The 24494-nt window shown below is 41.8% G+C and overlaps 1 protein-coding gene across 1 annotated transcript in view; it reads left to right on the top strand.

The window, feature by feature from the left end:
- Positions 1–15691: 15691 nt before the first annotated feature.
- PXDC1 (PX domain containing 1) overlaps positions 15692–24494 on the top strand; it is a 35973-nt gene continuing 27170 nt past the window's right edge. The window contains exon 1 of the mRNA XM_015888517.3: positions 15692–18953. Coding sequence (XP_015744003.1) covers positions 18698–18953 — 256 coding nt within the window. The 5' untranslated portion in view covers positions 15692–18697. The remainder of the gene's footprint in view (positions 18954–24494) is intronic.

The following is a 24494-nucleotide window of genomic DNA, read 5'->3' as shown; positions in this document are numbered from 1 at the left end:
TGTTCATCTTCTTCCAATACAGCTTCCCTTAATATAAATTCAACTTGCAAGTTGAATAAATAAAGGGAGAATATACAGCCTTGTCCCATTCTTTTGCCAACCTGAAGCCAGTCTGTTTCACCATATTCTGTCTGTATTGTGGCTTCCTGATTTGTATATAGGTTTGTGCTAGGCAAACAGCTGGTGCTAGTGCATTCCTTTTGATGTGTATTCCCCATTGTGTGGCTACTTACTTTTTTATAATACGTTCCTCTCCAATCTGTCCACTCTGTGGTGGTGATGGGGGAATGGGTCAGGCACAGGAGACCCACAGGAGACCCCTTTACCTAAAGAGATCGCTTTTTTTCTTTTTTCCCCCTCGCAGAGCAGAGAGATTGCTTAAACCAGCCATCCCTTTAGGCAATCTCTCTGTGCTTGACCCATTTTTTTTCTTTCTCCCCCCTTCCCCATAGAGCGGAGAGATTGAAGAGGAAAAGATTACAAGAGAGTAAGCAAGCACACAATGGAGAATACACTGGCTGTTTGCCTAGTGTGCTTGTGACTCCCAGCCCTGAGTGTGCTAGGCTAGGCAAACAGCCAGCACCAGGGCATTCCTTTCAACGTGTATTCCCCATTGAGTGCCTGTTTACTCTCTTGTAATTCCTTCCTCTCCAATGAATGTAAATACAAACATTAATTCCCTTCTTGCTAATTATCCCAGTGCCTGGGTGAGCATTCAAAAGGGTGGGAGAGTAGGGAAAAAGGAAAGCTGAAGTAAAATCCTAACCACAGTCATGGTCATGTGATTTTCCACTTAGCGACTGCATCACTTAGCAACTGAGTTGCCAGCCCCATTTGTGGTTGCTAAATGAGGACTATCTGTAAACAGAAATGACAATACAGTTAGTGATAATTAATCTAATAGTAGTGATCAATCACAAAACAGTCATTAAGTGTGGCAAAGACATTCTTGCATTGAAGAGCTGAGTAACTAATGCAATGTGTTAAGAATATTTGGCCTTTTAAAAATCCCTTCTGCATTAGCTAGCATGTTTAGCATTTAACATGCCCCCACATACTTGGTTTTTAGCCACAATAAGCTAGTATAACATAGCTACCATTCCAAAAGCTATATAAAACAGGAGTTTGCTTTAAAAGAAGAGGAAAACCTTTCTTGGGGTGTGATATAACCCCCCCCCCAGGCTCTTCTGCACAACTTGCCAACCATGGACTAACAATATTTCAGCAACTATATTTATGAATGGACAGTACTACCCTTTTGGTAAAGGCCAGGTGAGAAGACCTGGTCCACTCTTTCTCTCCCCCACAACTTCACCTGTCACCCCAAGTAAGAGAAGAGGGAAAAGAACAGCATCTCTACTGCCAGTTCTCCAATCCCGTAGAGCAGGCTTCCTCAACCTTGGCAACTTTAAGACAAGCGGACTTCAACTCCCAGAATTGCTGGCTGGGGAATTCTGGGAGTTGAAGTCCACCCATCTTAAAGTTGCCAAGGTTGAGGAACCCTGCCGTAGAGTGATCACTCCACCAGATAGGAGAGCTGACAGCAGAAGACCTGCTTCCCCTCCTTCTCCCCTTCCCACTTCGTCTGGTATCCATGGCAGGAGAAACTGGGAGAGAAGGGCAAGCTGGGGCCCTGTTTCTTCTGCCATGGAAGAGGAGAGAAATAATGTAGAATGGCTCCTTTGCTGCCTGTTCTCTGAGCCCAAAGCATGATCGCTGGCCCTAAGGAGTGATCCCTACCCCATCTCTCTCTTCTTCCCCCTTCTCATGTAGTCAGCGTTTCTTTAAGCTGGCATACTTTCTGCTGGCTTGAGCACTGGATGACAGCATTTTACTGTGCCATGTAGAATTGCCCAGAGCTAATTAACTAAAAATACATAAAGAGACAATAATGAACATTTAGAAATGGGGAAAGGATTGTTTCATTTCTGCAATAGGGAAGGGTGTAAAAAATGAGGAACAAGGTTTTTTCCCCCCCAAGAATATAGATATAATTCAAGTTATTCATGTTCTAGTTATATTCTCTACCAAGAAACTAAAAATAATTTTTAACCTGAAAACTTGTTGGTAACAAGAACAGCAAAAAAAAAAAAGGAAACATTTCCTCAGTATTTTTATTTATGAGTAAGTACAGAGTAGGTGGAAGGTTTATATGGTTTGAAGAGAAACTGGAGGTTTCTGGAGAATTTGGGACAGTCTCGAGGACTGGTTAAATTGACAGTCCAGTTCCAGTATTCAGAGATGATATTAACAAAGTCATGTATGGATAGAATAATTTGGGAGTTAAGATAACTAGAATCCACAGAGGAAAGGTAGCTGAACAAATATTGTAATTGACTCTCCCCTCCAGATGGCATTAACAAAGTATCAATGAAGAGCTGTTTTGCACAAAAGTGTTCAACAAAAAGTATGTTGGCCTCAAGTTGAGGTTTTTGAATCATAATAATGCTGTGTATTACATCTAGACTGAAATAATTCATGTAATTACACAGTCTATTGCTCCAGTTTCTGACAAGAAGTCAGTTACATCTCTAATTATGCTAGACAGACACTTCCAGTCATTTATGCTTGTTTTGACATGCAATATTTAAAGTGATAAATCCAGAAGGGCTGTGTATTAGTCATGTAGTGTCTTCTTGGGAGCAGAGAGAAGTTCATTTGGGCTGTTACCCATACTTCAAAAAAGTCCTTCATCCTAGCTTTTCTAAATGCCCATTCAAGAGGTTTTTAAAAAGGTTTTTCAATATATTGAACACATAAAGTTCCCATCATGCTACTAGGCAGACAACCTTAACAATGATGCCCAGTTCCTCTTTTATCTACAGTATGTAATGGTTAGTGTAATTTATTCTGCAAATTTCTTGTAACAAACTTCTCCATGTTGGCTGGAGATAATGGGATGTATAGTCCAAAAAAATCTGGAAGATTGTAGGATAGAGAATAGGGCTGATAAGAAGCATAAGGTCATAGTCCTGTTCACAAAAATCTGATAATTAAATCCTTGCAATATTCCTAGATAATCCCCTTTTTATCTAAAGTTTAGAGAAGAACAACGTTTTTTTCTGCAAGAAAGGACTCTCTTTTAGTGCAGAAAAGAAGGGGAAAAAATAAAAGAAAAATAGAACAGAAAAAATAAGAATACAGTAAAGAACTTTCTATTTTTTCATTATATTCTTTTATTTTTTTAGTTTGTATTAGTTCTTATCTTTTTAATTGTAATGTTTAATAAAATTATTATAAAAAGAGAGAAAGGACTCCCTTTTAGATGGAACACAATCACCCTATGGCATTGATACAACCAGCTTTACAGGCTATTCGTGCATCCTTGAATTTTTATGATAAATGTTTTAATGGCATGAATCTTAGTCTAATTCATTATATGAAATTCAGCATCACTATTAAAAGGATGGAAGTGAGAGTGTTTCAAAATGCTTTCAGACATGAAAGATGCTACTGGAAACAGAAAAAAATGCATTATTTGTGTACATTATTAACAGAAAGGTGATGAGATAAACCCTTTGGCCCTGTAAGTTACTAAGAGTCATCTCCCCTATTTGAAAAAATGAAGAAGTTGTTAAATGCATGGTATTTCAGGCCTGAGGCTATCCATCTTGCATGAATGGATGGGAGTGAAAGAACCCAGCAAAACAGTTCAGCCTCTGTATTTAACTTCTATTCAGACCCATCGCTTTATTTCCTCCCAAGGCTTCTGCACTTACTAACTGATGAATCTATAGCCTCCTCTCAAAAAATGATTTCAGAGAGGGTTTCATCCCAGGATGAGTGAAATTAATGGTAGACAGGACGAAGATTTCCTTACTTCTCTGTAAAATTATATCAGAAATAAAATAAATTGCCACAGAGTTAGGCAACCTGGTGACTGCCAAGGAGTTGGATGATATTCCCATAATACCTGTCCTTGATGATACTGACTGTAGGAGCTACGAGAGCTCTGTTCCAAACCATCTGGAGATATCCGCTGCAGCAAAGGAAAGGGTCAACATGGCCTGTTTTTCAAATTCTTCATCATTGCATAAGCAGGGAGATAAACTGAGAGCATACAATATAAAAGTCACCTGATGACAAACAGGCAGAACCTTGACCTGTTCAACTTCTTTGAACGTTTCATGAACACTTTGCGATTGCACTAAATGCCAGAAAACATCCAGATCTCATTTTCATGGCCACCAGGGCTATCCACTAGACCTCAAGCAAGCAGAAAAATATGCCAGCTTAAATTATGATGCTCCCATTACAGGGCTGGTGAAGGATGCTGTCCTTATGTACCTATTGCAGGCCTAGTTAAGGAAAGGGATTGGTGGATTCCCCTTGTTTCATTTACCCTTCCACCTGTCAGCAAGAAAGTGACCATTCTTCCTAATTTGAGATGGGATTGGGTAAGGTGCTTAGCGATGGAGCTATCCTCCTGTCAAATTGTCCAATTAACATTTTGTAGATACAGAAGGGTGTGTGGAATGAAGAGGGAGCACCACCAATGCTTTTGCTCACACCAACCCCTGTGACCTGTCATTTAGGGTATTTTTCAACATGGTCCTAGCACTCTTCTAATAGAGTACCGAACCCATATTCAGAAATAACCCAGCTGTCAGGTCACAGGCATGGAGGAGGTGAGGTGGGGTACTCTGTGATAAAGTAACAAATGATAAAGAGTGAGCTCCATCCTCAGGTATGGCCACAAGAAATGGCAGTGTTGACAGTGCGTGACTAAGGCATCCTTTCTGCCCTTGTGGCCAGCAAAACCTAGTGCCATCAACACAAAAATGGAGTAGGCAAAATGGCATTTCTCCCCCCAAAAGTAAAACCACTAAAAAGTAGTCCACATGAAAGCCCTTGCTGGCCAAAGGCAACATCATGAGGACATGGTAATATAACTGAGACATGTTTATGCCATGGATAGAAGGCCATGAGAATAGAATAGAATATAGAATAGAATACTTTATTGTCATTTCACCATACACTACACACCAAGTGCATAATAAAATGAAATTCCGTCGCAATTGACTCCCAATCTGACCTGACTAAATACAATTTAAAATACCATGGTAACTACACAATGTACATTTTTACCATCTGGCAGCAGATTACATTTTGCATTCTATAAAAAAAAAAAAATTAATGAGCATTCAAAAGTCTAATAGCCTGGGAGTTCCAGTATTTGTTGCCGGTCATATATTAACCTAACTACACAACTTTGTTGCTCAGTCACTAAACTATTGAGAGCCAATGCAGCCGCAACCAAACGAGGCATCGCCATCTTGAATTGCATCTTGAATGAGCCCTAGATCTTCATAACGTTGTCTTTGTCTCATCTCCAGCTCACAGCTGAGGCACCTTAAAGGCATATTTAGTGTTCCAGCTTTAAAATAGTACTTTTCTTCTGAATATGATCCACCCTGCTTCATGAACAATGTGGTTGATGATGTGATCAGGAGTAGGATATGTCCAGCTTCTATTTGTCACTTTGAGCTGCTGTAGGCAAGGCCCCTCACCTCTAGGCTCTGAGAACTACTCTCCATGATCATTCAGCTTTGGGCTGCAGGATAGATTGGGTGTATAATTTCCACAGAGGTATCTGCCTGCATAATGTCTGAGCAGTGCTTTCCACACCTGTCAGGTCTTATGGAGGCTCCTTAAGGTTTAGCACTCTATTTTATTAAAACTTAGGTTTGGTACTGTTTGGAAAGGATACTTGATCTGTATTTAAAAAGTAGGATTAGCACCCTTGAGAAAGCACTAACCCTGGGCTACACAGAAGGTCAATTTAGACCAAGAAAGCTGGGGTTCTGCCAGTTGTCTGTGGCTGGTTCTGTCACCTTGGGGGCAGTACAAATATTCTGCTGCTTCTGCCAACACAGAGTGTCAAAAGCCAGAAAATGCCAAGAGATGCTTTCTAACATGAAGATCAAAAGAGTTGCTATCATCTTTCCTATATTACTTAGCTAGTCTCCTTCAACTCAAACTTAACTCTTAATGACTTCATGGACATATTCAGGCATTTTCCTTAAGCAGCAGTACAGAAATGGTTTGCCAATACCTTCTTTGGGGAAGTTTTTTGACTTCTGAGTCCAGCCTACAGTCCTGATCTTCCCTGTAGGTCTCCCATCCAAGTATTTACCAGCCCAGGCCCTGCTTAGTTTCTGAGCCACTCAGGCCTTGCCACCTGCTGAGGAACTTGTCTTGCTTACTTGCCTTTTTTTTCATTTGTTTATCATAATTCCACCCATTTGTCCAAGACATTCAGACCAGCCTAGATGTTGAATTCTACCACCTACAGGGAAAATTCCATGTTTGCTGCTAAAGGCACCCTGAGTGCAATCAAGCATTAGCATGATACAAACAGGCAAATGTCTGATTGCTCTGTAATCACTGAAACCACTTTTTTCTCCCTGTATCCACTTCCGCATTAAGAAGATTGCATTTTCGGGGATTGTTCTCCCATACTTTGCTTCTTCGTTGATGAGGCTATTGCCAGCTGTGCCTCGTGCCTCCCAGTTCATCACTCAGTTGCAGCTGCTGCACTCCAGTCGAAGAAAGTGCCGTTGATGCATACAACACAGAGGAAAAGCAGGTTGAGTATCTGATGCTTTACAAATGGCTTGAAGCTCACTAGAGTTATGCTAGGGAAGGGCTGCTTGTTTGGGCCCTGCAATACTCTTACAAGACTGATTAAGCTGAGAAACAATAACTGAACCAAGCTCACCAAATGTTAGGTTCATACAATACACTTAACCTGATTACTGAATTAGCCCGTTTTCTGTGTTTGCATAGTACGTTGAACTGTAAAATAACCCTAAACTTCTTGTCTGAACTAAGTCCTTAACTGACTCTGTTAGGCATATTGTAAGTGAGATTCCAGGATAAGAAACAACATCATGACATCCTAATATAGTAATGGGCATCATCCTTGTATTATCATCAGTCCAAAGGATCATGGCTAATAATGAGGGAATTTCAGTCTAACAGTAAATGGAATCCACATAGTCTTCATTCTTGTCTTAGCAAGTTTCTGAACACAGAATGAAATATGCATGTCTGATTATCACTAGGTAACTCTCTGTTATTCAGTTTTCACAGGCCATATACAGCCTCCAGCAATTCTATTCTTATGTGATTAGAGTGCAATGCTTACATCTCAATTCACTAATCGTTTGAGAAACCAGCAGTTAAGGTGTTGAAGTAGGACTGGAGAAACTCCAGTTCAAGTCCATCCTTAGCCATAGAGGTGACTTTGGGCCAGTCATTCTGGCCAGGAAAAATTGGAGGAGGGAATGTTATGTATCTTGCCTTGAACTCCTAAGGCAAAGGCAGGATGGGAAATTAATAAATAAAAAAGATGAATGCATAAATGGGTAAATTAAAAGGATCATGTCAGACCTTGGGCATTTCTACCAATCTTTTCTATAAAAATGTTCACAACTTTTGTTTTCAGAGAACTGGCTTATCTTTAAAGTGATCCTCTTTTGAGGCAGTCATTTCTTCAATATCCCACAGTGTAAAGAAATGTATTTGGAGACAAAACAATGGAAGTCTAAAATATCAATGTATTGTTCAAGCAGCAGCTTATCCCTTTAACAAGAGAGATAAATTTTAGAAATGGCCACGGAAGTAGCTGAAACATTCTAATGACTATATTTCTTCAGGCAGAAATAATATCAGCAGTTGTGCCTCTAGATCCCTCAAAGATGGTGAGCATTTCTATTCTCAATATAAATAAAAGGCACGAAGAAATTGAGAGATAAAAGAAAATTGTATTTAATAAGAAACCTGCCCCTTGGAATATGGATAATAATTACCTGTGGAGAAGCAGATAGATCTTCCTTTCTTTTCTCAATTCTCTGCAGAGATCGTTGAATATATATGACCATCCTCTATTCAGAAAAAGTGTAAAATGAATTGCACAAGGAAACAAATAGTCAAGCACTGGGGAGACATAGCAGAAAAACAAAGTTAGATACTCTCATCTTCAAGATACATACCATGATGATAATTCACGATTTTATATCCTAGTGAGACTGATCATTTTTTAAACTTGTACTTCTTCTAAGCATGCTGTCATTTTGCAGCATATAATTCTAGGTACATCAACACATTTCATCTAGAATTATATAGTCCTAAGCCAAAACATACCACCACAAAGTTTTATGGAAAGAAAGATGGCTTGGAGAACTATGGCCTTGGTTTCAAATTCTTTATATTTTAGTCTCAAATATAACCTGTGTAGCCCAGCATAATATACCATACATTCTGACTGGTGAAAAGTATTGTGGTATTTCTTTTTTATTTGTAAGAGAATAGATGTCAAATAATTCTGAATAACTCATAAAATGGGATTTTTATTGATCATACGCATTGCCTTATGCACAACATTTTACAGAAGTTCATTCTCACATTGGACTTTTAGTCTTCCTATGTTTCATCACTGTTTCTTTTGTCTTGCTGTATTAGAAAAGCACCTACTAAGGATGGAAAGATGGAGTAGCTAACTATATAATGTCTATTCATTGGTAACAGTAAGGTCCACCCATCTCTGTCCAGTCTCCAACCATCCCTTTTTGAGAAAGGTTGTTGAGAAGGGCTCTGGAAGAAGTGGATTATCTGGACCTGTTACATTTGGGTTTCAAACTGGGTTACAGTCTGAGATGGCATTGATTGCACGTATCAATGACCTTTGGTGGTTTTGGGATGAGGATCGTATACCTATCCTGGTCCTCCTTGATCTCTTGGCGGGTTTAAATACCATCAATCATGGTTCCCTTCTGGGCCAGTTGAGGAGGTTGGGAGCAGAAGGCACACTTCTGCATTGTTCTCCTTTCTTCAAGATCAATTCAGTTAGTGTTTTGGGGGAAGGAGGTCTATGGCTTGACTCTTGTAATTGTATGTGGGAATACCTTGAGAGACAAGAGGGAGAGCCACAGATTGGATAACCAGTGTATAAAAGCTAGTGCTCCTGGTTGTGCTTCTTGCCAGGACTATCTCGCAGGGCTAACAGCTCTCTTCTTGTTCCTGTTTAACATCTTAATGAAACTGTTAAGTTAGGCCATCTATCAGCATGGGGGTCAAGTATCATCTCTGCCCTGGGCTGTCCAAATGATGTAATCAAGGTGCTTCCCCAGAGCCTGGAGGCATTGCAGGTCTGGATGAGGAAGAACAGGCTTTGGCTCAACCCTGACAAGACTGAAAGGCTATGGGTTTTAGGGCTTTCCTTATGTAGTGATCTTCCATCATTAAATCTGGATGGGGCATTGAATCAGACAAAGTTGATACACAAAGTAGGGGTCCTCCTGGACTTGTATTTCTGCTCAAGGAGTAGATGGCATCCATGGCCAGGACAGCCTCTGTACAAATATATCTTGTGTACCAGTTGTGTCCATTCCTATATCAGGAGGCACAACTCACAGTCGCTCATGTCCTAATCACCTCCTGATTTGACTACTGCAATGCAGTCTACATGGGGCTGCCCTTGAACAACATTCAGAAGCTTCAGATGGTCCAGAATGAAGCAGCACATGCAGTACTGGGTGCACCACAGTACATCCATATAAAACCACTACTACATAATCTGCCTCATGGAAAAGCCTCCACATGGAGATTCAGACTGCCCTGACCCTGTTGGCCGTCTGATCACTAGAGTTATGGCATTTTCAGTTCTGAAACACTCATCTGGGTGGCAGACTATGTCCAGATGGGATTGCACTCCTGAAAAGGAGTGGTTGTTGGGTAGTTGTTGTAATAATTATGTTTCAAAATTTCCTAATATTAGAATGCAAGTAATTACATGTGTGCATTACTGAACATTTTATTCCATCTTTATAAGGAATCAATATTATCAAAATGTTCATTTAAGTTCCTGCCTACTTCGGAAATTTGTTTAATCACTATACAAGTGCTTAGGATAGGATTGGATGTCCTGGCAAATTATCTTAGTTTGAATTTTATTATTTATTTATTTAGTAGTTCAATTTATATGGCCCCCCATCTCAGATCCATGACCCTGGGTGGCTAAGAACATTTTAAAACATTAAAGAACCAGGCATCCTCCTGCTTCAATTACATTGAGCGAATATACCAATACAAATGTTTAGGGCTGATCATCTGGCAAACTCAATTCACTTCTTTCTAAAATTCATTCACCAAATTGCACTCAGGAAGATGAATTCCCCTTCCCCCTCCAATTCTACTTATTTCTTGTGAGGGTGTTTTAAACATCACTATTTCCCTATTAAGAAGCAGGACTGAGATATTAGTATTCATTTTAGTTAATAATTGTGTTTACTCTTGGTTACCATTGTAGCTCATATAGAATAAAGAACTTTCTTCTTTTGGTTTTGCTTTCACTCTGGAAGAGCCTGGGAAAGACTACCATGTTTTGGAAGAAGAGAAGAGTTAACAAAAGCTTTCTTTTGGTTGCTGTTATCCTATGTAACTCATCGTTTCTTGAATAGATTGAAAGGCTAATCATATACAGAAACAAATCTATTTTATTAGTGATATAAAAAATCCTTGATAAAAGATGGACTTGTGCCACATACTTTGGTCAGTGAAACACTGCTTTGCAAACTATAGTTAATGAAAAGCCATGACCTTGCTTCAAAACATGGCTTCTTATCTGTTTTGTGGCATCTAATCTTTGCTTTTTTAAACATAGTCTGGCATAAACATGAACAGAGAAACAGGACAAAGACCAACATTTATTTATTAAAATTATGCCTCATTTTTCCTCAGAGGGCTTCCTAACAGTGTAATGGGGTAGGTTTGCCTGAGATTGGTTGAATGACCAAAGGTGGGCTCCACAATTGAGTAGGGATTTGAACCCAGGTCTTTCCAATCCCAGCCTAACACCTTAATACAGTGTTTCTCAACCTTGGCAGCTTGAAGATGTGTGGACTTCAACTCTCAGAATTCCCCAGCCAGCCATGCTGGCTGGGGAATACTGAGAGTTGAAGTCCACACATCTTCAAGTTGCCAAGGTTGAGAAGCACTGCCTTAATACATTAAAGGGGCTCACTGACTTAGCACTACATCTAAAGCTTGCTTAGTTTTAAGTAGGGCAACACTATAATGCTGACTTTCCTAACAATTGCTTGCCACTGTAAACATTTTTCCCACTCAATGGTGGGCTGTTCAAATGTGCAGATAGATAAGGAAATAAGTGGGCCACTGACATTTTCCAGAAGCAAAGTAGTAAGAGGAGGAATGCTGAATCCTTCTCCAGATGCTGCTTTCTCCCTACTATCCCCCCCCCCTCATTTGGGCTAATTTGGTACTCAGCAAATTGATGTCTGACATTATAGCTCTTGTTCTTAAGTATGAAACTCAGTACCGTGAGGGAGATGTGGTGCATCTTGCTTGCATATCCCTAAATGTCCCCACAGCAAAAGGAATCATATAACTTATGATCTGTGATTAAATATACACAATGTATAATCTTTCTCTAGAAAGAAATTGATCCACCACATGTGAAATGATCAGGTGGGATCCAGCCAAATGTTATACAGATTATTTAGAAATAGTTGCTGCTAAACTTGCTGCTAAACTCAGTGAGATGTATACTCAGTTGTATGCACCAATGCAGTCTTAATTTCTTATTACCAAATCTGATCTTTTAAAAAAAATGATATACCTTCTAAGATGAAAATTATGAAGTCAATCAATATTAATGGCCAACATTAGCAGAAAAGCTGTTCGTGTGAGTGTTCCACTGAGGGGAATAATATAATCTAGAAACCACAATCTGCAATGACTTTGTTTATTATATCAGTTTGTATGGTGCCTACGTAATAGACTTTAGACAGTTTACATGTCTAAAAACATAACAGTAAAATTAATAAAATATGAGCAATAAAATCCACACAGTCCTCAGGTATGGAGGATCTTCCATCTCAAACATCCTATAAAAAAGGATTGTTTTTAATGCCTCCGTAAATGACAGAAGGGTGAGGTCCATCTTGACCTTGGTAACAAGCTCTACCATAATCATGGGGTTCCTACTGAGAAGGTCATCTTATTGGCTCCTGTCCTCTTGATCTCTCAGGCAAGGGTACCCGGTGTACCCTCTCCCCATAATTAATCCTTTTTTATTTTTATTTTTTTTACTTTTCATTACAAAAACAACAAAAAACATAAAAGTGCTTTAACAAAAAAGTGAAAAAATACAACAAAGAGAAAAAAAGTGTCAATATGTCATAACAATACACAATTACAATTCTATATATGCTTATCTAATACAAATATTATTCAAGTACATATATATGTCTAATAGATTTATATGACTATCATTTTTTTTAACCTACTGTATTTTGTATAAATAAGTCCCATATGTCATTATACTTGTCCATACAAAGTCTACGTCTATAGGCAATCCACTCATAAATGGCAAGTGCAATCAGGTCTTCAATCTATTGAATAAAGGGGGCCATATGTTTATCTTTCCAGTGTTGCAATATCAGTCTTTTGGCCATAGTAAGGGCATGGAGAATCCATTTACATTGTCCATATGTCAAATTCCATGTATTAGGTATATAGTTCAAAAGAATATTGCTGGGTGGGCAGATTCTACCTAGAACGAGTAGTCCCAAAGGGAACAAAGGCCAAGCCATACAGGGCTTCATAGATAATCATCAATACCTGGAATTGGCACAGAAGCATATTGGCCCAAGCTTCCCACAAGACAGGTGTTTTTCTATTGAACCAGTTATTGCTGGTCAGCAGGCAGACAACTGTGTTCTGTGCCAGCTGCAGCTTCCAGGTCATTTTCAAGATTAAAGCAAATTGCAGTGGTCTGAGAGTTGAAAAGGGCTTGAGTTTTTGTCTTCTGTGCCTACAGGTCCCGGAAGCTAGCTGAAGTCTAGCTGTTGTTCTCAGACTGCATGCCTACTCTTTCTGGGGAATGCAATCCCAACAAGAATAGAACATTTAAGTCTTCTACACTAACAACAACTCCGTCTTGCTGGGGATCAGTCTGAGTCTATTCTATGCCATCCATTCCCTCAGAGAGACTCAGCACCAGGTCAAGATTCTGACCATGTCTCCTGCTTGGCCTAGAGTAGAGATGTAAAGCTGAGTATAATTTGTATATTGATGACATCTAACCTAAAACATATAGATGGCTTCATGTAGATGTGAAAAAGTGTAGTGGAGAGGGCCAAGTCTTGGAACACTTCATGCTGAATTCTCTGAAGGCTCCATTTTTCCTCCCCTATTAACTCCAATAGGAACCAAATCATTGCTGCTGATCCCCAATTCTTGTGGTCACTCTAAAAGGATATCATTGTCAGTGCTGCTGAATGCTGTTTACAGGATCAGGAGATGTACATCACCCTCATCTGAGTCCTATTGCAGGTCATCCACAGAAGTCGCCAAGGTGGTTTCTGCCCCATTCCTGGCCCTGTATCCCAACAGAAAGGTATCAAGATAATCTATAGGGCTCTCTGAACCTATGGTATAACCACCTTCTCTGCAAACGTATCTAAAAAAAAGCAGGTTGGAGACTGGTCAATAAATGTCTAGGAAAACTTGGTCAAGTAATGTTGTTTTGAAAAGGAGGAATGCTGCTTCCTCCCTCAAGTCCAGCAGTATGACTGTCACTTCCTCTCTGGGAGTCAGGAAGACTACAGATTTAATTTGCAGGTGGTTGAATTAATTCCACAAGGGATCGTGCTCACTTCCTCGGGTATCACAGGCTTATAAGAGTCCCAAATGATCTCATAAGTTGTTACCTTGCCATCTCATGAGACCCCACCCATACGATGTCTACCTCAAAATGATTGTGAGTGATTGTATCTGTAAACTGCTCACAGTGAACAGCAGGAAGACCTTCTGGACCACAGTTCCCAAGAGGAACTGAGTCAGCCTAATAACAGTGCTGGTTGGCATCCCAAAGACTCAATAAGTGTGGAGAAGTATTGGTGCTTCTCTGCTTGTACTGCCACAGCACATGTTCAAATTTCAGTCCATGCACATATTTGATCATCCTCACGCCTCATCTTCCACCACTCCAAGCATTTCCTCATCCACCTGATTGCTTGGAGTTCTTCAGTAAACCAAGAAACATCCCTGGATCAGCTCAGCAGGAGTGGCTGAGGGGGTAACACTCTCAAGCACTTTTGTGGTCTCTGTATCCACAGCAATTCATGGGAAAATTGACAGCTCCCATGTTACATTCACACAAATAGTGCAGTGTAAAGGCCTTTCTCTATGCTAGCCACCAAATCTTGACTCAGCACAAAACATAAAGTTTGCTGGCCCTGGTGACAGCATAAGCCATGCTGTCAATTGCTAACCCCTTTTCGGCCTCTATTATCTCTCTTCTGAGTCCTTGCTGAATGGTATTCTCCACTTGCTGTTGGAAAGGTGATTAATTTTCCCCTGATTTTGCTGCCCCCACCCCCCAATGTGCTAACAGCCAGCAGGGAAAGCATCCACCAGACAGAAGGAATGGGAAGGTCTAACTTCAAGATTTCCCCTGGTTTCTCCAGGCTGCTTGGTCTTCCACACCCCATCTGGGCATCTCCCTAGTTAAAATAAATGTGAAGTGAAGAAACATATGAGATGATACCATAGCCTGCCATGATTGTGCAACTAGCTGTCTCCTGTAAAATAAGAGAAATGAACTTTCTAGCTGCTGGACAACCATCTCTCATAGCCTGTAGAGAGGCTGGTATTAAAAACAGAATGGGATGAAAATGACAGGCAAGAAAGGAACTGGGGAAACAACACTAAAGAAGAATCAAAAGCCAGGAAAGAGGTGGTGGAAAAGAGTAGTTAGTGACCAGAGGACAGGGGTGTGCTTACATGTCCCAATACTCCCAAAGAGACCATGTTCATTACTGGTCACCTGATTTTGCCTCCAAAGCAACAGGTGGCAAAGTATAACAGATTTTATACATCTTTTTACATATCTGTACACACTATTGTTAGAGTTGGAATAAAGGGGAAAATACTGCTTTGATACCGGTACAGCTAATGATGACTTAAGTGTGTCTCATTTATGGGCTGAGGACAAGATACGGGCAATTTTATAGAGGCTGGGGAGAGAGTGGGATTCAGGTTACCAGGCCATCTTTGTGCCCTGATTAAGTGCACATTGGGGTTGGTTCTTAAGTTGAAATTGATTCTGAGGTTATGCAGAAAGAGTTTCTGATTAGAGAAACAGTTCAGCAGGGTTTGAATTGCTTTTGAAAGACTGTACTGCATGTTAAAATGAATTCATGACAGCTGTGGTAAAAATATATAAAAAATGAAATGTGTGAAAGGGGTATGATTTTCCCCCTGACTCATCTGCTTCACAATAGTCAATTTTTAGAAATTTATTCTGCCAGTCTGAACATCCCTCAGCAGTGGCTTAGTTCTCAACTTTATATAATTGACAAATATCCATAATTTCCATAACTTTAAAGTTATTTCATGAAGCCAAACAATGATGCAATGTACACCATCCTTTATCTTTCATGGAAGGGAATGTAATTGCACCCAGATGGAACAATCTGGTTGTGTAAAGGAAGTGCCTTCCCAGAATCAGATTTAAAATCAACAGGGAACAAGTAACACCTCTTGAAATGCCAGCCCACTTTTTCCAGGCAGACCTAAAACCATCCCACTCAATTTCAAGAAATGTAACTAAGCCTGCCCTCACCCTGCCCCCCGCTCCCCAACCCCCAATGTGGCTTTCTTTGCTTAAAAGCAAAACTCTTTGACTTCCTCTTCTGTACTCTCCTTCATTACCACTGCTGTCAAACACTGGCATTCGCAGCCAAAACTTTTGTCGCTCCAGCAGCATTGCATCACCTTGGGCTTTTGTCCAAGTTGCTTTCTGGAGAAGTTGAGGCAAGGCCTCAATTCACCATGTTCTCATCCACAGCCCCGTCTTCCCTGGAGAGGTCTTGCTCTGCAGCCGTGGCCTCCCACATCAGTTTTTCCACAACGTAATTTGAAAAAGTAAAATCTGTCTCTGAAACAACATTGAAGCCGGATCCAGGAGCCAAGAGCAGACATCTGCGCTTGTGTTTAATGAGGCAGTTCCTCCAGTCCAGCCTGAGGCAGAGGTGGGAAAAACCTTACTTCCTCCATTAATCATGCTTGTAGTGGGTCAGTGGCACTAAGCAAGAGCAAAGTCATAACCCTTTCCCAGCTTCTAAGTGAGGGTACAAACTTTTCCTGTTGCCTATTTTAATTTCAAACAGAACATGCACTTTAAAAAAATTAGTAAACTTCCCCAAGAGTTTTTATTGTGTGTCCTCTTGATGTGTAAGGAACTGCGGAGAACAGAAGAATGGACAAGTGGTTGCATTACAGGGCTGACCTGTAATTTAATACCTGAATAAGAAAATCCTATTGATAAGCTTCTCCTGTAATTAATATAGGCTGCAATCCAGCATGAAGCAGTCACAAGCCAGCTAATATTAGTGGAATGTTAGTGGAAGCTCTGTATGGACTACCCTGTATGGGGTTCTGGCACTTGGTATATTTTAGGCTACTTAAAGAGCCACTGTGTTGTTCTTAATGGCATGGCGGCATCTTTTATGACTTGATGAATCAGAGTGGACCAATTGTTTCAGTGTGGACCAAGGCTTCAGGTCTAGTGGATATCAACTTTCCTTTTTCCAGGCATGACCTTTTGTGGGGGGAAAGAGAAAAAAAGGTTCTCCAGCAGAGGCATCAAAGGCATTTTTACTTGCATCTGTGTAAACTGAAGGGCATTGTTTCATGTGAAAATGGTAGGACTTGCTTCATCACCTGGCTTTTGGGGAAAGCCCAGTGTCTGGACCTAAGAATAGCCTTTGATGTCTTTTTTCCACCCCCTGTTCCAGAAGTGCCGGATGACTAGGCGTAGCTGCCATTTAATCAGGCCACCGTAGGAATTTAAAGTGGTAGCAAGGCACAACGCTGACCGTACCATTAGACAGAGTGGTATCTGCAGCAGTCAGCAGATGTTGGATGTCATGAAAGAGCAGCTAATTGGTAATTATCATTACTGCCTTTTAACTGGCAGGGGAACTGCTGTGGGATTAGGTCTCAGGGCCCAAAATAACTGCCTTGGGTATTATGCCTGGCAGGGAGGGAAGACACTGTTTCAAATCACGCCACAAATGTTTGGGGATAGTCCTGGATACAAGAGCTCGTTTAGTGTAGTGATTAAGGCACCAGACTAGAAATGGGGAGACTGGGAGTTCTAGCCCTGGAGGAAGCCAGCTGGGTGACCTTGGGCCAGTCACTCTCTCTCAGCCCTAGCAAGCAGGCCACAGCAAACCACTTCCAAAATCTTGCCAAGAAAACTGCAGGGACTTCTCCAGGCAATCGCCAGGAATCAACACTGACTCAAAGGCACATACTGTACACAAACAGTCCTGAGTCTAACATTCTGCCATCTTCCTACCATTAGGAAAGGCCACCATATCCCACTGATTGCAGATGGGGCCCGCTGGGCCCCAAGTCTAGCCAAACCAGGAGCTGGTCCTGGCATATGCTCTTTCTGGTCAATCCTTTGGATACACAGGACTGAATTGCTCGATTTAATGTGATTTTACACAGAGGTGGCTTAGCAGGGGCTGGTTCCTATAGCTGGTACCCCTCCTTTCTCTGTTGTGGTTTGTGAGCCTGGACTGATTAGGACTCAGATCTGCTCCGTCCTTTCCAGCTGTTGCAGGCAGAGCTTGGGGCTTCACTTCTCCCGTTTCCGAATAGGGAAGGGACTCGCGTGGGTATCCGCGCGATGCTCCGCTTCTTTGACACCTCGGTCTAACCTGCACTCAGCGGAACGGAAGAGGCGCGTGAATTGGAGATGCGCCAGTTGCTCGACCGGAGACGATACTGGTCTCTCCGGAGCGGAAAAGAAGCCACCGCTTTAGCTTTTCTTGCAAGGAAACGGGGAGAAGTTAAGCTCTCGCCTCCCCAGCCCCGCAGACCAGAGATATCGGGAAACCCACGACAGAGGAAAAAGCCAGCATTCATGCGGTCTTTTCTGCCCACGATCCACCACACCCTCTATCTCCAGTAAGCGATCAAACTAATCTGTTTTGCGTCAGGGCCTTTTAAAAGCACGTATCTACAAAAATCGATATTCTGCCAACACCTGATCTAGAACTAATCTTCCAGCACGTCCCCTGCCAAAAGAATCGGACAGACTAGATTCGAAGCAGCGGGACAGATTCGCGTCTTTCTGTCCCTGTTTTCTTCACGGGTCGAACCGCGGACAGGAGAAAGAAACCCGAAGCCCAAGCGCCGAGTTTGCGTGTGAGGGCGCGCGCGCGTTCCGTTTCAGACCACAATCTTCGCCCTGCCTCCCAAACGCTCAGGAAGAGTGCAAAAGAAAAAGGAAGAAGCGTCAAAGGCACAGATGCGGCGCAACGCCGCCCGACGAACAAGCCTGCCCTTTCGGCCTGAAACGAAGAACCCCGTCTGATTTGCTCGACAGCTCCTCTACCCCATCCCGCGCTTGTGGCTAGCAAGCGGCGGCGGCGGCGGCGGCGGCCGGCTGAGCCCTCCCCTCGCCTCTGCCTGGGCGAAGAATGCCGGAGGCGCCTGTGGCCGCCCTGCGCGGCGCTTGAAGGCAGCGCCTTGTGCTGTCGACGCCCAGCTCGACCATGGTGGCTCCCTCTTCCTGACGCCTAGTGGCTTAGCGAAGGACGGAGGCTCTGCGCCGTCCCCTCGCAGCGGGGTGGTATGCGCGGGCAGCGGCGGGATGGCCTCGGCTGTGTTTGAGGGCACCTCGCTGGTGAACATGTACGTGCGGGGCTGCTGGGTCAACGGCATCCGGAGGCTGATCATCAACCGACGCGGGGACGAGGAGGAGTTCTTCGAGATCCGCACCGAGTGGTCGGACCGGAACGTCCTTTACTTGCACCGCAGCTACTCGGACCTGGGCCGCCTCTTCAAGCGCCTGCTGGACTCCTTCCCGGAGGATCGCCCTGAGCTGTCACAGTCCCCCTTGCTGCAAGGTTTGCTGGCCGCCTCTCCTTCGGACTTTCTCCCCCACCCTCTGCCCACTTGGCGAATCGCCGCTAAGTCGAGAGGAAGTTCCCTGAAAATGAGCGGCGCTTACTTCCCGCCACAGTTGTAGGGTCGGGGTGCGGGGCGGAAGCCTTTTCGCCTCCTTTTAAGCCTGTTTGCTGCCGAAGCCTAATTAGAGCCGACGTTTTCTCGGAATTCTTCCCTGTAGTAGCGGAAGGCGACCAAGATAAGGCCCAGCGTCCCTAAGAAGGTTTCTAACAGCAGGACACAGACTCAGGAGTCGGTCCTGGTCTCAGTCAGTCCCTGGCAAGGATAATCAGTAGAGTGCCTCTGGGCATCCCAAAAATGCTCCCCCCCCCACCTTCCTGAGGGCTTGACCACAGAAATGGGAACATGAAATAGAGATGCAGTTTCTGAGCATGATGAGAATGCCCTTGACAGTAATTCAAGTCAGCCTCAGTGGGAACCAGGAGCGAGGTAGGATCTTCAGGACAGAGATCTGGTTTCCAGGCATGTTTGATGCTTGGGATAATTACCCAGCTGCTAATAACCAAGAGCGAGGATGGGAATGAATGGGGCCAGTTCCACAGACAGAATGTCCCGCTTTTCTCCTTAGCCACGCAGGAGGGCTATCGGAATCGAGGGGCAGAGAGCCACGTGGCTCCCCGGCTCCACCCTAGATGGCCTTGAGTTCAGCTTTTGAGACAGAGAAGTCCTGTGTGGGTCTCTGTCTCTGAGTGTAGGCTTCTGTGGGTGTTGAAAAATGGTTGGCCTGTTACACTGCCCCTTTAATTCTGAGGATTATTTAAGTACATTCCTAAAGTGAAACTTGACTGTAATTGCGGTTGCCGCTGAATGGGGAGTTGTGATGCAGTAAGTGCATTTATTGGGATCTTCTGGCTTTTGGGGCACTTTGGCATGGGTTTCATACTTTCTGATGGCACCCTAACCCTCAACCATTCTCTCAAAACTGGTAGGGACAGTGATAACAGGCAAATAGCAAAGAAGTAACGTCATAGCACATTTTGTTTTACAGATACCAGTTAGTGATTGTTCACACAAGTGAGCCCGGTTTGGCCTTTGGACTCTCAGCAATCACTTGTGTCTGTGTGTAGCTGATGTGAGTGTTGGACATCCCGATTCATCAAATATTTACCGGCCCAAATGGGTAAACAGTTATTGCAGCAGGATAAGTGAGGCAAACTATGAGACTCGGATAAAGTGACTTTGTCCAGGGATCCGTGATAGCAAAGAGGAAGGGTAGATTATCGTTTTGTCCCTTCCAGCCCTATTCTGCTTCTTCAGATTTCTAACTTACTATAAAGGCTCAAATCAGCTGTTAAGTGGCCAGAAATATCCATTAAAATAGATGCTTTAAAATAGTAAAAATCATAAGAAACATGCCATCGCCAGCCTTTTCCCTGCTGTTTCAAGATTATAAATATTGCAGGGACTTGGACTTACCTAGATCTTCAAGGGACTCTTGTAATTATAGTGCAGCTCTCAGAAATGTCCCTTCATTCATTATATGAAACAAAAGTTGCAACAAAAATGACTCAGGTGGAATGACAGTCAGTGGAAATGTTAGGGCAGATCCCCAGAACCAACTTATCCTTGTCATAAATTGATTCTCTGTATCAGTATCAAATGATCTTCCAGATAATGATCAAAGATAATCCCAGAAAAACACTTGCCAGAAGGGGTAATTAAACTACAGTTTTGTATTCCCAACTCTGTAATTCAGGTGTAATTACCATGTTGGCAAGTTTATGGATCCATCCAGTTCTCCAACATATATGCAGCTGTTTCAAGTAACGTATTGGACTCTCACAGGCAGATTTCATTTGATATGTAAAATATGCTCTTACAAATGGCTTCCAACTCCCAGTTACTTGGTAGCATTTGTAAGAGTCAAATATTTAAATGCAAAGATGCATTGAAAACTCCTTGAAAATGTAAGCATCCTATATTGTATTTTTTATGCCCATTAGCCTAATACCTCCCTCAGTTGGATCATATTCCCAGCCTGAGTTGTATCAGATAACTGTATTTATTTTATTTATTTTTGGGTTGATTTTAACTGAAGGAAAAGAAAGATATTAAAGAAAAAAGGCAGGCTAGGATCAAGGATTTTAAGGTTTTTAAAATATATAGCTTATTTTTAATAATGAAATACAGAGAACTGCAGCACGCAAGAAGAGAAAAATGATAATGGTTATACAGTGAAGAAAAAAAACCCTAGATGTAGATGTATATGGTGATTAAACTTAACTAAATGTGACAAAAAGAAGAAAAAAGCCTAACTGATCAAAAAAAGAAAAGATCCATTGTCATTGATATGAAATTAATATAGTCCTTAAGCTTATAATTAAATGTAGACCCCTTTCTGCAATGTTAGGAAGCCTTCTGCCCACTCCACTGTGTTTTATTGTTGTTGTTGTTTTTAAAGAAGAATGAAATGCTACGCTGTGAAAGGCCTCGGTTATTCCTTGTGTGACTTTGCATGGGGCCATGTATAAGATGGGAAGAGGATGGCCATAAGAACAAGCAGTGCAGTCAGGTCACGTCAAAACACTTGGCAGGCAGTTTTGTTGTTAATTCTGTGGTCCTACTTTGGCTCTGATTGCTGGGAAACTGAATGGGGTACTCAGCCTCTATGTACACAGGCTGTACATAGTTGCTGCTGAAACCGCTGAATGCAGGGAGAAAAATTTGGATGGCAAGTGTAAAACTGTGGACCAATCTCCTGGATGGGGAGTTCAAAGTCAAAGCTGAGAGCCTCAGAGCGACTTCTCTGCTGTGGGATACCATCTTTAGGGAAATTTGAGTCTTTGTGGTAAGGCTGTAAATGCCTCATAAGCCTCATAAGGAGTAAAGTATCCTGACAACACTGATTTGAGGCCGATATAGATAGTTCAAGCAATATTTTTCAGGGCACTGCGTAAAGCATTTGTGAGGTGACTGTATTCATACTTTTTTCTTTTTTTTTCTTTTTCTTTTTCTGGTTGGAGCAGAAGTAGCCTTGGGTTTGGCAGTCTGAATAGTAGCCCAAATAATAGCTTACTGAATGTTGCAAAGCATTTTGAGTTGACAACTATATGATGATCAGAAGATGTAACTCAGAGTAGTACCACATCTTTCCTAGTTAATTGATTATTAAAGTTAGGGATTAAATTAGTCAAGGAGCAGAGTTCACACACTGTACATAGATGGAGCTTCCTTTGGTCAGTAGAATCGGAAATCACCAGTTGACCACACTACATTTGAATGGTGTCACTGTTGAGCTTGTTACCTCTGGTAACAATTTAGACGTTGGCCCTGCCTCATAGTTCCTCTAATCCAGTGTTGTCCAAACTTGGCCACTTTAAGATGAGTGGACTTCAACTCCCAGAATTCCCCAGCCAGCATGGCTGGCTGGGGAATTCTGGGAGTTGAAGTCCACTCATCTTAAAGAGGCCAAGTTTGGACAACACTGCTCTAATCACACGATGCATTGAATATGGTTACTAAGCAACTGGGTGAGGTTCATAAGACCATAAACCAACCAGGGTTAAAGCTAATGAAGCTTAGCATGCTATGCATAAGCTCCTATGATGTCTTTACCTGACCTGTTGGATGCTGGATGAATACCACCTGGGAGGGAGGAGAGGGCTAGGTATCGTGCTGCAACTCTTAGCAGACCATATGCTGCAACTGTATAAGTTGTGTAAGTCATGCATATTACCTATTGTGTAGGTAAGGAACTGGTTAATATGCCTGGGATACTCATTTATATGATCATTGTCAGATTGCAGTTCTTTTGGCAGATTAGATGTTCTCGGAAGTCGTCTGATGAGGCCACCAAGAGCATGGGCTAGCTTTATGTGCTGAGTCTTCTATTTATCAGAAATCAGCTGGTGTACAATAGCATTTCCCATCATTCTTTTTTGTGCATACCATTACAGCATCATCAAAAGCTTTTAAGGACTGGCACATAAATCAGCATCAATTACGTGACACTTGCTGGCATTGTGACACATGTACTCTTTCTAGATGGTGTCCCCAAAACACATTAATTTCATTTTTAAAATTAGTATAACAAACAAAAAAATGAGATAGGGTTGACAAATACCACAAGATTTCAAATGAAAATGGCAAACTTTGCAAGATTTAGCTCTCTCTCATGAGTTTGGCTATACAGTATATATTCCAGATTTATTTTTATTTTTCGTACCCACATCATGAACTACTTGCAGTATTCTTGCAGACCACCAGTGGTCTCTGGTCAACAGACAGGGAACCGCTTGTGTGCAATGAGCAAGCCTGAATTTGCATAGGGTTACTTGATGATAGAGAGGAAATTAGTTTACTGAGAATGATTAGTTTCCTTGGGGTTTTTGTATTTGTGGGACAGAGAAAGAGTTGCCTGTTTTAGCAGTGTTAGGCCTGTTGTCTTCAATTAAATTTCAGGTGTTTCTGGTAATCTACAGTATTGCAGTTTGGTTCTCAGGGATTCACAGAGTTTCACTTTCTTCTGTTTCTGCCACGTAATCTTCACTGTATTGTTCTGGGCTGTTGTTTCTTTTTCGGATCTTGAGGATGTGAGGTTATTCCCACATTTGTTTCTGCTCAGCTGGAAGAGGCTGAAAGGATTTTGGCAGAGACTCACTGTCCTAAACTGCCACCTGCAGTCAGATCTGCAACACTGCTGCAGAAAGAAAGAAAAAAAATCGCAGTTCTTTAGCTAAAAAGAGTCTTATGAACATGAATTTGAGTGTAGCAAAATGGAATTACTTTTTGCAAAGTTGATTGCGCCAGGCACTTAGTGAATTGTGTGTTACTTTGCAGGATTTGATATGGGAGTTTCAGAATAGGTGAGAAGATAATTTATTTCCTTTGAAAAGACAATGTGCAGGAATTTGAGTGGCAGAGGCCTGTTTAACAAGCATAAAGAATTCTCTGCAATGTCCATTTTGCAGAGCCCTTTATAACAGCCTTATAAAATATATATCTTCCTCCGTTTGTATCCTTTCCCATAAATTAAATGTTATCTAATGTTATTGACAAAATAAACAGTTGCAAAAAACCATAGGGCACTAAGCCAAAGTTCAGATGGTTACAGATTTATATCAATTAGGGATGATGACTGCCTATGATCCTTCTAGACTTGTCAAATCTTAGGATTGTGTAGGAAAAATGCCATATTCTTATAAAATTTGGGGCATTTGAACATTTCAAATAATATTTTAAAATAAAATAAAGAAGCACACGTGCCATTATGCAAGAATGCACAGTGGAGATCAGTGCCTGAAAAGGGTTGATATCTTCTGCCTTACAGAAATCATTTGCTTTGATATTTTTACCCATATCACTGCCCAAAACCTTCGTACTGGATCAGACCTACCTAAAGGAGCACTTTGCAAAAAGCTGCGGGAAGAAAGAGCAGAAGCTAACGTTACCATTCTTCTTTTTCCCTGTGCTTGTCTGAAAATGTGGTGTGGAGGGCTGGGGACTTCTTTGGAGCAGCCTGAGAAGCAACATAAACAGCT

The sequence above is a fragment of the Python bivittatus genome, unplaced genomic scaffold (assembly GCF_059951505.1).
Source record: "Python bivittatus isolate LINGU-HERP-01145 unplaced genomic scaffold, Pbiv_v1 ctg000840_np1212, whole genome shotgun sequence".
Taxonomy (NCBI): Eukaryota; Metazoa; Chordata; class Lepidosauria; order Squamata; family Pythonidae; genus Python; species Python bivittatus.
Note: the sequence above shows the minus strand (reverse complement) of the source record. Positions and strands in the feature narration are given on the sequence as shown.